A 12824-nucleotide genomic window follows, 5' to 3' on the forward strand; every position below is an offset into this window, starting at 1 on the left:
AAAGGTTTTTAAAGGCAATCTTTCATTATTTTTTCAAAATAAGCGTTATATTTTTGAGAAAGGAACATCTTTTAAATATTAGCTTTATCATGACCTTTTTTCATACTTTGCCTATAGAGTGCTTGTCATTCTATACAATGCGTAAGTATCATATACAATGCCTAGGTAAAGTATATAATAATTATCATATTTCCTATTTTGCCCCAAACCGTCAGGCAATCTATAAAATGTCTGGGTATTCTATTAGAATGACGGTAAAACATTTATCTTTCTAGAGAAAATTGTTTGATGCTTGTTGTTCTGTAGCGAAAAAGATCATGTTCTGCTTTTATGATTCTAATGTACCCGTAGAGTTATTTGAATGGTGGATATTTAAAAGGCGGTTTATTTAATCAAACAAACCAAATCATCATTTGAGAAAAGTATCATAGAAAAGCTCCGAACGTTTGCAAAGACCTTCGTAAATTAAGGATAATATTTGGCTTTTCGAGTATGTTTTGAGGATATGTTTCGGATAGTGTTCGGCAAAGAAGTATAGATAGCCACTACGCCAGTATAATTTAAACGTCACAAGTTCACTTTTTGTTTAATAACTTGTTTATTATTTATAACTTTAAGAACTTTCTTTTCACTGTTATAACGACATGGGCACATTCGCCTTCTGCTTCTGTTTTGTCACGGTCACGAATATCGCATTTATTTCCTGTTTTCAACAGTTAGAATGTTTAATAAAGGAGTAACTATTCAGTCAATAACTCCTTGTCACGCAATTTTTTTTCTAAAAATTGAATTAATTCCTTATTTTGTTTCAGTAGCTAATGTTTTAGTACTGTATTTTTATCTTTTGCTACAAAATAAATTATTACATAGTTTAAATTTTGCTTACCGTAGATATTTGTTTTAAAATTTTGTATTACTTTAAATATTAAATTAAGTTGAGAATAAGCTTTTTTAATAATGCAATGTTTTCTGTTTTGAAATTATCCCTGTTTAAAACATTTTTCCCCCCTATTAGATTTGAATGCAGCTGTACCATCGACGGGCCTCACCTGTTCTTTTTTGTATAATAATCTCTCTCTTAACGTTTTTAATAGAACTAATACTAAACGTAAACTAATTAGTAATAATAAATTTCTTAGCAGTAATAAAATTCATACTTCTAAAATAGGTGAAGGTCTAAGCGTAAAACATAAAGAAAAAAAACGCTTCCTAACACTTTCTGGCTTTCAGACTTTTGCCACAGCATGTTCTTCGGATGCTTTGCATATTAACACTGAGGCCCTATGTGATGGTGACAAGAAAACGGAGAAACCAGTGAGAGTTGAAAAAGCACTGTCTCGGAATTCAAGGAAGAGACGTTGCAAAGTTTTCAACAGGTATGATATGCACAACGAATCCAGAAAGTTTCCAAAGAAGAAGTGTGATTCACAGTTTTCTCTTGCTAAAAGGAGTTGTTCTCCAGAAAATCCATTAAGGATTGCAGATATTGTACAAATACCTGCGAAACGAGAATCCATAGCAGTTTCAGAGAATGAATTAAGTTGCCATAAAATTTCACGTGTAGACAACAGTACTCATAAGCAAAGTAATATTTCAAGTCCGGATAAAAATCTAACAACTTTCTCTTTGTGTAAGTTTGATCCTCATTTTTACGATGACTGTCCAGATGTACTAATTCGCAGTGCATCATTACCGAACTGCAAATCAGTCTCTCATGACTGGCTTCAACCCTGGATGTGGAAATGTCACTCATTGGAAGATTGGCTGTGGTACCTTGAAGAACAGCCGTGCAGATCACGAGATTATAGACAAATTGCAAATATGCTTCCTGATGATTACAAGTTGGTTTACGTTAGTTCAACATCATTATCTTCGGAATCGGATTCTTGTTTATCAGAATGTGATTCAGACGGTGTCTCATTTTACCATCGCAACTATCCTCACACTTCTGAAGTTCATACCAAAGCTCGTTTAAAAGTTCATTCACATATTAAAATTAACTATGGAACTTCGTATGTAGAAGATTCGGACTGGGAATTAGAATCTGATGAAAGTGAAGATTCAGAGTTGTTTGTTTCAAATTTTGATAAAAGTATAGTTCACGTTAATGAAGCTGATAATTTTATCATTCAACCCAATTTATATCTTCAAAAAAATATGGAGCATGAAATTACTATTCACTGTTCTTCAGATATTTTAAGATCAAAAGAACAGAAAGGTAGTATTAAAGCATCAGTTTTCATAATGGCGGACATAAAACTAACCAATCTTTTAGAATTTAAACATTTCTCAAATTTTGCTGTTCTGCAGTTTCTTTTGCAAAAACAAAATTCAAACCCAGTGGAACTAAAATTAAGAGATTCAGTATCTGTAGAAGCTAAAGTTACTGAAGCGACGTATGACGAAGTAATTATTAAACCAACTCTTTTCAGTTCAAATAACAGCTGTGGTTCTTCTTCAGCTTTGTGTGCACTGGGACTTCCGAATTTTTTTTTGTTAGTTTCTACACTAGATGTCGAGAGGCATAAATCGTACACTGATATATTTTATCCAAATAGCTTTTCTGAATTTCATATATCTGAAATGAATTATCACAGTTTTTGTATTGCTGAACAAATTAGTTTGTTGTATGCTTCATCGAATTTTTACTGTAGTCGAGAAATTTCCATGCTAAATTTTCTTTTTCGCACATTAAACATGTTTTGTAAAGTTATTTGTTTGCAAGAAAAGTATGTAGATGTATTCAGATTTTGCACATCATACCCTTGTTATGTTAATATCTCTGCATTAGCTCAACGATTATCACACTTTAATTTTTTACATTGTTTATTAAAAGATAAATGGAATAAAATACTTGCAGGAAATCCCAGTAATGCACACTTCTGTAGTTTAATATTGTTGTTTTCTTTATACTCCTTTTACACGGGGAATGAAAGGATGTGTTTTAGCTGTATTTCAGAAAGATTAAATCTGAATTTAAACTGTGATGAACTGGATTTATTTCATATTAGTTACATTCAGCCTTCTGAATATTACACGAATAAGAAACCACTAGAAGAAGGAGTGTGTAATTTAATGTGGTTTAATGACAGAAAAGAATCAAGGTGGTTATATAAACATATGAGACAATACTTAATAAAACTTTACTATGACTTCTTCAGAATGCGTTTTTCTGAAGCCAGTTTACTTTTTCTGTTATCGAAGCTGCCATTCACTCTTTCTAGAAACTGTAATATAAAAACACCGAGATGTGGACCAACTAGTATTTACTTTCTTCATCCTGCAGAGTTTTGTAACCCTAGCTGGTTACGCGATTGTTATGGTAAGGTGGGGAACTTGCTGCATCTAGGTGACGCCAACGCTTTTCATTATGTTTCTTTCCCCCCATGCTGCGATCCAACCAACCGTGGTAATGACAAGTCTGCAACAGGTTGGGGGAAAGCGCGGTGTTGTATTGCCGCGGCGACGCAGAGAGTCATAGACCTTAATCTCAGGGCATCGGTGTGTGGACGTGAGGTACTTGATTCGGCCGGTCTCACTTTGTACCTGGGGTGGGCCGCCGGCACCGGAGCGTTAAGCTCCGCCAAACTTGGTGCTGTAGCGAACTTAGTCAACGCCTTTTTTTATTATGGCCCACCTGTTACTTCTGAACCGGAAGCTGATTATCTGCTTACTTTGACCATATCAGATCAGTGTTTATTATTGCAGCGAATTCTGTATGCAAAAGAAAAGACACGTATGATCGCGTCGAAATTGGATTATACAGGCGTTTCTTCGTTGTATAATACAGATAATGATAAAACATTTTATCCCGCGAAAAGTAACGAAGTTATGCTGTCTCAAGAAAATGTTTTATCTGCTCGGAATCTATCGGAATGCTGTGATTTTATATCTGATGGAGATGATACCCCCAGGTTAAAAGATCTGAAATCAGATATCATAACAGATGAGTGTTTACAAAGTTTATCGCCAGGAACCTATTGTGAAACTGTTAGCGAGTTTAAATCAATTTTAAATTTGCCAGAATATGGTAGTAGTTTTGGTTTCAGTCAGTGTTCTGCTGAAGAAATGCCTGATGAAATGTGTGTTGACCAAAATGTGAGTTTTAATTCTTGTCTTAAATACAATTTTAGTGAAGATGAAACTTGTGTGACTGAAGTCGGAGAAAGATCAGATTCGTGTGATTATTTTGATAAATATATTTTGCCTTATCTAAAAAATATATTTTGTTTTGAATTTATTAGTGTTTCTTCTTCATTTGATAAATATGAGCTTCCTATACATGTGCCTAAAGCTTTTCATAGCATTGATATAAATGAGAGGGTTGATTGTCAATGTAATAAGCCATGTGATGTGCCTTCCTCTCCTTCTGTAGTTGATGCTACAGTAGAGAGAACTCTAGCTGATGATGGAGAGGTGATATCCAGTGGTGATGAGTTAGATAAACTGGAATCTGATACTGATTCTCAAGATACTGTGATAGAAGGTGAAGCATATAAGAGAATTCGTAGTGTTGCAATTAAAGAAAAAATTCTTCATGCTAATGAAGAATTATTTGGAGGTGATATGAAAGAAACCTATTTTGAACATGGTAATTCTCATGTATATGCAAATAATCCTAGTAATATAATCTGTCATTCTACAGATATATGTTTGCATTCCAAAGATCATTTATGTGATAATAAGACTGAGAAGCAGCATTGTGAAGATGCTGAACATCGAAATGATATTCCAGAATTACCATTGTATTCTGATTCATTGGGCCATATTTCTCTTGAAAAGCATTTTAAGGATTTGAGAAAGCCAAATTTGTGTGGTTTCTATCCTGTTTTATCATTATCTTTTATGGAAAAGAAAAATAAAATTGAATCTAATGAATGTAAGGAAATTTCTGCGGATATGCATTTGTCGAGTTCCTATAAGCCATCATTCAATGAAACTGTGTGTTCTTCAGAATCTAGTGATAATGGAAGTGATGGTGAAGAAGTCATACTTAGTGATACATCAACATCATCTGATGAAGCCACCTATATTGCACCATCTGCTGGTTTCAGATATTACAGTCATCCTTTATCATACAGACTTCATACAATTATGGAAGAAAGTTGTGAAGAAAGTGAGAAAAGCTCTAGAGGTACAGTTCCTTTGTGTAGAAAAAGCGGAGATTCTGAATACAGTGATAAAATTCGAGTGTCATCTTCCAGAAATCCACGTAAAATGCATAGAAAAAATCTAGTTGAAAATTCAGTTTTAAATTCTAACACAGATTACAAAACTAGTAAAGGTTCTCCAGTCTATGCGGTATTAGCAACTTCACGTTTAGAAAAATATTTTAAATCTGGCCTATTGGATAGAGAGCGTATGTCTTATCCTGAAGATGATCTAACTGATGAAAGTGGTGGAGTGAGTAGTGACGATGAAATCTGTTCTGTTGGATTTGGTAGGTTTAGTAATCAGTCGGCATATGGAAAGCTGTCAGGTGAAAAGTATCATAATTTGAAAAAACATATTCCAATTTTAAAAGAAAAGTTTTCTCTTGATTATGTAAAGTCACCGAGTTTGCCTAGCTGTAATACTTTAAGCACTTGTAATTCTAATCCAGAAATTAGTACTGAAATGTTAGGAAAAAAGTATAGTGTAAATGATTTATCCCAGAATGTATATTTCAAAGAAGAGATATCTTATTCTGAAGCCAAACAAAGTAAAAGTATTGATTATGATGACGAAGCAAAATATATAATGAGCCATTTAATGCAACATATAACCAGTAACACTGATGTCAAGACTGAAGTTATATCAGAAATGAAAGATATATCACCTATGTTAAAGATTTTGGAATCCGAAATTGCACGTCTGATGCTGACTGTATCTCCAGCTTCATTGTCAGCTGGAGAACCTAGCAGCAGTTGCAGCAGTACTCTTGGTAGTAATAATAGTGATTATGGCAGTGATACTTTAGAATCTGCTGAAGAATCAACATCTGATGAAGAAATAAATTCTGAGCTTGTGTCTGAAAATAGAGATGTGCTAGATCTTTCTTCCCAGACTGATTCTGTTCCAACATCTGCACTTAATGAAGCAACTTCTGACACTACACAGTCATCTGAAATCCCTCAGATATCAGATTCTGCAATTTCTGAAGAAACGCTGTACATTTGTAAACAGCTGATGGCATCTTTGAAGAAAATTGCTGATGCTTCTGAATGTTCAGCTATGTCTAATGAATTATGTTCAAATTCTGAAGATCATTCTGCTAAGCAGTACATAACTGATCAGATTGTTTCTCTCATGCAGACAGTCAGTGCTAGTCATAACAACTCTCCATTGCTTAGGAGGTTAAGTTCAAATCCTTCACCTGTACTAAATGTAGACAGTGATGTAAGTCATGATTGTTCAGATTCTGATAGTCCACCTCCTAATGATGAAAAGCAAGAACGTTCAAAAAGTAAAACGCCTTCTGAATCAGGTTCAGAAACAACAATATCTGCAAGCATAAGCATCCCAAGTTATGATGATTCTGATCGTACACCGACAGAATCCGAGATATCCCATGAAATGGATGAACTCTATGCTTTGCTTGAAAGCAATAGCACATCTCAAGATGTAATAGCATCTAAGTTTTCCTATGATTTAGATACACACGGTTTAGATAAAAACTTAAGAAATATTGATTCTCCTTTAAGTGAAGATGATGGAAATTTTACTTTCACTGAATCTTGTGATAATAATTCAGATATTTCTTGTCAGGAGTCATCATTATTATCAGGAGTTGCTAGTAAACTGGAGAGTCTTTTGCCTATTAGCATAGAAGAGAGAATAGCTAGGTATAAAGATGCTTTTTTTAATAAAGCAGTAAACGATAAAGAAAGTGAGTGCAAAAGCAGCGAAACTAGAATTAATGTTATCCTACCACAGCCCTCTGTATCTGAAATGAAAAGCTTTGAAGTACCTTTTTGTAATAATTCAAATTTATCAACACATTTTAGCCCAGTGTTAAATTTACAGAAAGGGGAAAGATCATTTGGTGATAGCTTTGATAACATTATGTCATGTAGTTCCCACACAGATAAAGGTGAAGATAGTTATAATATAACTTCAGTCAAAATAATTTCTCATAATACATATCCCCTTTCCTCTGCTATTCATAAAATTTTAAGTAATAACATAGATTCAAGATATCTAGAGCAAAAATTAGACTACCAGATAGTTAATGTACTGGATACTTCAGCTAACACATCAACTATTTCTGTGGAAGAAATGGATAATTCTAATCCAAATATTGTTTCTAGTGAAGCTGAAGAATCACTAAAAGATGACGAATCAACTATAATTGCCCCATTACCTAAAGTAATGAATCCCAAAGAAAAAGCATCAAGTGAGAATGATCTCTTAGTTGCTAATTACAGAGCTAAAAGCAAAAACAATAAAGTGTTTGGTACTAAATCTGTTGGCAATATATCAGATTTAGAAAATATTAGCAATAAAAGTGCATTTCGTGATACTGGTTATTATTCTTTTAAATCTTCTGAAGAAAGCTTTCTCAGTTTAGATGATTCAACTGCCAGCCAAACTTCAACTGCCTCACTGACGCAGTATCGGTCTTTGACCTCAACTGAAACTATTCCTGAAGAGGAAGAGTCATGTGCCAAAGGTGCAGCTTCAACAAAAATGTCATTGAGTTCTAGTAATATACCTGATGCTGTATGTGACACAACTTCATCAAAATCCAGCACTTTACCACTCAGTTTACGCAGTAAACTGTCTGTTACTCCAGGTGGAAACCATCGAACTCGGTCATCATTTTTTTCTACCTCAGGTGTGCTCAGAAAACTCACTCTACTTAGAGGTATATATCAATTTCTTTATATCTGTGTAAGTTTAAGTATTTTGAGTTTTCATGTTTTTAATTATATGCTTAATATTATTTTTAAGAACATCCTGAAATGATTAAAATGTTGAGAATTTGAAATGTAGTGTAAAAGTTGCCCAGTATGACTGCTTCTTGCTGGCATTTTTCTGTCAGAAAAAAGATTAAGATGTATGTTATTTGATATTTACTTTAGTATGACATATGTAGAATAATTTTATTTCAGGTTTAGAATATTTCTTATCTTACTAGAGCATTATATTTCAGAGTTAGTTGGAATCGCGGCGGCGCGCAATGAACTGGAAGTTGATCTGTCAGCACTATCCTTATCTTCAGGGCAGATGCTTTTATTTTATTTGTCTTATAATTCCTTACTAAATGTAGTATTTTATCTCAATGTACTCTGATATGATTTAAATCAAATTCCTCGTCATTATAAATATCACGAATACACATCAAGTAGTTTTCTGGTTGCAATTTTCTAATTTCGACTATGCATAATGTATGCTTTACGCATGCGGGTGTTGAAAGAAATGTTTAATAAAGTGAACAAATAAATATTAAGCTTTTTTTCTGTAAATTTTGATACCCTTTAGATCATAATTGCTCTTTATTTCATAAATTACACTTTCATATTTTTAATTTTATAATTTCTGCATTCCATCTTACCAGATTTAAACTGATAATCGATAATCCGGAATCGCTTCCGGAGTCCCGACGAGTCTAGATTAAAGACTTTTGACTGTAATAAGCCGGATCCAGTTCGAAGATTAAGGAACAATGCAAACATCAACATTAACTGAAATAGATAATTTTAGCCTATACCGTTCGTTATACATTAAACGCGCACGCGAAAACGTATTCTGCACTTGCGCAGACGCATATGCACAGTCGTAAAGGTCTTACGCGCACGCGTAAACGTCTATGCGCATGTGTCAACGCGGCACATGCGCAGGAAGTTTTCAGCTTTGAGGTCCGGATTATGGGTGTCCGAATTAACGACTTTTGACTGTATATTGTAAGCATAATCCATGTGTACAATGACAATCAAAGTTTTTAAAAATTGCTAATGTAGAATACGTTCATAATGGTATTCTATACCTTTACAGAAATCAGCCTCTGATGAAAAAAAGACAAGCTTTCATAAGATATATGTATATACCCAGATGACGATCGGTTAAAAAAGTAAACAAATAAATATTAAGTTTTTTTTGTGTAAATTTTAATACCCTTTAGATCATAATTGCTCTTTATTTCACAAATTACGGTGTCCTATTTTTAATTTCGTAATTTCTGCGTGCCATCTTACTAGATTTAAATTGATGATCTGTAATCCAGAAAAACCATTAATCCGGAATCGCTGAAGTCCCGATGAGTCCAGATTAAAGACTTTGTACTGTATTTCATATTTTGTAAAACTTTAACGAATTTTTCATTAACAAACTCAAGGATTTCAAAGCGAGCAATGGCAATATTGTACGTGGGGGGGGGATTTATCTCCAGCACGCGAAACTGTGTATCGGAATTTCTAAAGGTATACTCATGCAATATTGCTGTTAAATTGAATTTTATGATTTAAGTGCGAAGAACATGATATTAATAAATAAGGGTAACGTGCAAAATGTTAAAAAAAAGGGCTCCTTCGGACGCAATATAAAATCTGAAAACTAAAAAAGTGCATTAGTTTCTATTTTTCATGATATGGTGAATCCTCAGGTAAAATTAAAAAGAATGATATCTAAGAAAAAGAAAATATAGCACCTAGCTGGCAAGTTATCAGCTAGAAAAATGTGAAAATGCCATTTATAGTATATGAAAAGTTATATATTGTATTTGTCTCCTGCAAAAACTAGATGTATCTTATGTTAAAATGCTAATGTTTAAGTTCCTTATTGTGTTTATATTTTAAAATATTTAGTTTTTAGCCCTAAGAGCAGTAGCCCAGAAGAGCTGTTAATTTCATTTTTGCATTTTCAATGGCTATAAACGGCATATCACTTTTCAAATTGTTGCCACCAAATATTATCACCCTGTAGTATATTTAAAGAAATTAAATAATGAAGAATCTGCATAAATGTATGTATGTCTCTCGCATTGTGATATAACAATGGTATCTAGTGTCATCAAATTTAGAATAATATAATGCTCTACCCGAATATGAGAACATCTGGAAGCACAAATTTCGAATTTGTTTTATTACTTATTTAATATTTTGTAAAACTTTAAAGAATTTTTGATTAATAAACTTAACAATTTCAAAGCGAGTTATGGCAACACTGTACGAAAAAACACATGTTTATCTCCAGCGTGTGAAACTGTGTATCGAAAATTCTAAAGATATTCTCCTATGCTCATTTTAAAATTATTTTGTGATATTGCTGTAGAATTGAATTTTATGGTTTAAGTGCAAAGAACATGATATTTAATAAGTAAAGGTAACATGCAAAATATTAAAAAAAAAGCCCCTTCGGACGTAATATAAGTAATCTGAAAACTTTCGATTTTTTTTTTTTTTTTTTTTTTGCTGTTTAATTTAATTAATTAATTTATTATTTTTGTAAAGGATCTCAACATGCAAAATGTTAAAAAAAAAGCCCCTTCGGACGTAATATAAATAATCTGAAAACTTTAGGTTTTTTTTTGGCTGTTTAATTTAATTAATTAATTTATTATTTTTGTTGAGGATTTCATTCCTCTTTTCCCATAAGCTTGCTGTGAAATGAAATGGAAGTCAAAGCTTCATGTAGTAAAATATAATGGTATGTGTTTCTAGCGTAAAGATGCGTATTCAGGCAGCATGACAATTTGGTAAAGATTGCATTGTATTTTGCAGATTTTAAATGAAAAGGTCCAATTCATAAATTTATCCATGTTTAAATTAAAGTTAAAAAAAAAAAGTTTACAAAGGATAGAAAGTGTTTTGTAGGAGGTAAAAATAATATGCATACAAATTGTTTAATTATTAAAGTAATGGATATGAAAAATGTGAAAAAAGAGTGTGTGCAATTTTTGTATTAAGAATGATATATTGAAAGTTTAAATGTTGGAGTTCAATTTGTAAACGTAAAAGTACCTTTACTGTGGAATGTGTTGAATTCTTAAACAGTGAAACACTTTTATTGAGGCTGTTAATAATGATTCAGTCCAATAGGTCAATTTCTTTAATGAGTGGTATTCTCAACTGATCTAGGGATGCAGATGATGATTAGCAAATAACAGCTAAAAAAAGATTAATAATAATGTAGCATGTGATTTATCACTTTTATTTTATTATTTATTTCTTAAATTGTGCCACTGAAATGCTATTTTTGAATATGAAAATAAATACAAATAATTAAGAGTACATAAGTGAAAATGATTCCATTAATTACTTTAAAAATGCATTAAACTTAATGTATTGCTGGATATGTAGTACAGCTAAGTGACTGCCGAGATGTTTAGTGAAAAAACAAATCTTAGTGTGCAACTGGTACAATTTGTGTTGTGTTATTTACATGGAAGTGTTTGATAAGTGACAACAATTTTGCAGCTTTAGGCACATGTTGCTAATTTACTAGTCTGTGAAACTGTGAGGAAAGCAAAATAAAAAAGTGGCCACATGCTCCTTGAAGATGAATGAGGTGAGGATTTGTTTTTAGAGTGTTTTTATGTAGAAAACATCATGAACCTGTGAAACCGTGGCAAATTAATAGAGGGAGCCTGGCTATTTGGTTTAACCTTTTCACATGGGCTCGAAAAATAGTTGTGTTCCTTCACTGGGGGCTCTTCACTCAGCGGTTATGGGAAAGGAGAAAAAATTTCTCAGATTGAGTCTTAACGACGAGGTGATTAGTGTTCTTTTATTGGCAGGCAGAGAAACGGTCAGTATTTCTTTTCGGTCTAGTTCCAAAGCTCTAGGTGTTAGAATGAGGGAAGTATTCTAATCGCTTTCACACTACAGGTAGATGTATGCAGTTTTCCCATGAAATGCAGTTTATTGTTTAATTTTCAGACGAAATGTTTTATGCTACAACTAGAGAATTTTGTTCATTTTTTTTTTGGTTAAAATAAATTTTTAAACTTGCACATAGGTTATATACTGAAAAATAAGTGAAGTAATCAGAGTTACCTATATTTACTTGTCACAGTATAGAGAATTTAGTGATTTAAAATATTCAAACATATCCTTCAAACAATATATAGACTTTCATTTTAAGTATTATAATTATCCTGATATTGGAGAGCAAATTAAATACAGTTTAATTATTACAAGTGTCATTTAGAAAGCATTTTCAAATTCCCGAATGTGTGTTGTTGGTTTTACACCTCTGTAAAATTCCTTTCTGGAGAAAAAGAAATTGGTAACTGCGTTTGTGCTGCATTGAATCATTATTGAACAACACTAACAAACATGCACTAACAAAAATTTACCAATGCCCGAGGTAAGAATTTTTTTTAATAAATTTTTCTTCCATGTGATATTGCAAATAGCATTCCCAGGCTTGACCTGCCTTCATATCAGGGATATAAAATCTTTAAATTTTTTAACCGCTTCACAGTTTTTGGTTCGGTAAAGAAATGCAGAAGCAAACTTAGAAAATAAAATCCTTTTTGAGTTTCAATGTATTCAATAACAAAAATTTAGGTTTACAACGTAGAGATATTATATATTACTTTTACCTTAGAATAGAAGGGAAATAGTTGTCCGTTGATTTATATTGTTGCTGCATTTTTTTCTTTAAAAGCAAAATTGCATATTCAGGAACCCATTGGAATTTCAAAAAATAAAGATTTTTGTCAAATGGAGAAATATTTCTTCAGTTTTTTATGATCTACATTTTCAGAATGCTAAAATCGGCTTTGAGGTATCAGATTGTTATGCGAAATTTTCAGATCGCCAGCCTTTTTATTGTTGCTTTCTTTCGGAATAATGAAGATTCGTACTGAGTTGATGAATATTAATAAAGAATCGTACTGA

At 32.6% G+C, this 12824-nt stretch overlaps 1 protein-coding gene across 6 annotated transcripts in view; it reads left to right on the forward strand.

Moving 5' to 3' along the window:
* LOC118192392 (uncharacterized) overlaps nt 1-12824 on the forward strand; it is a 307764-nt gene that overhangs the window by 194024 nt on the left and 100916 nt on the right. For all 6 annotated transcript variants that reach the window (XM_085807708.1, XM_085807706.1, XM_085807711.1 and 3 more), the window contains one exon: nt 1016-7846. In XM_085807708.1, the coding sequence (XP_085663834.1) occupies nt 1016-7846 (6831 nt within the window). The remainder of the gene's footprint in view (nt 1-1015; nt 7847-12824) is intronic.

This window comes from Stegodyphus dumicola, chromosome X1 (assembly GCF_044657685.1).
Source record: "Stegodyphus dumicola isolate Sdum_Otavi_A_Nest chromosome X1, ASM4465768v1".
NCBI lineage: Eukaryota > Metazoa > Arthropoda > Arachnida > Araneae > Eresidae > Stegodyphus > Stegodyphus dumicola.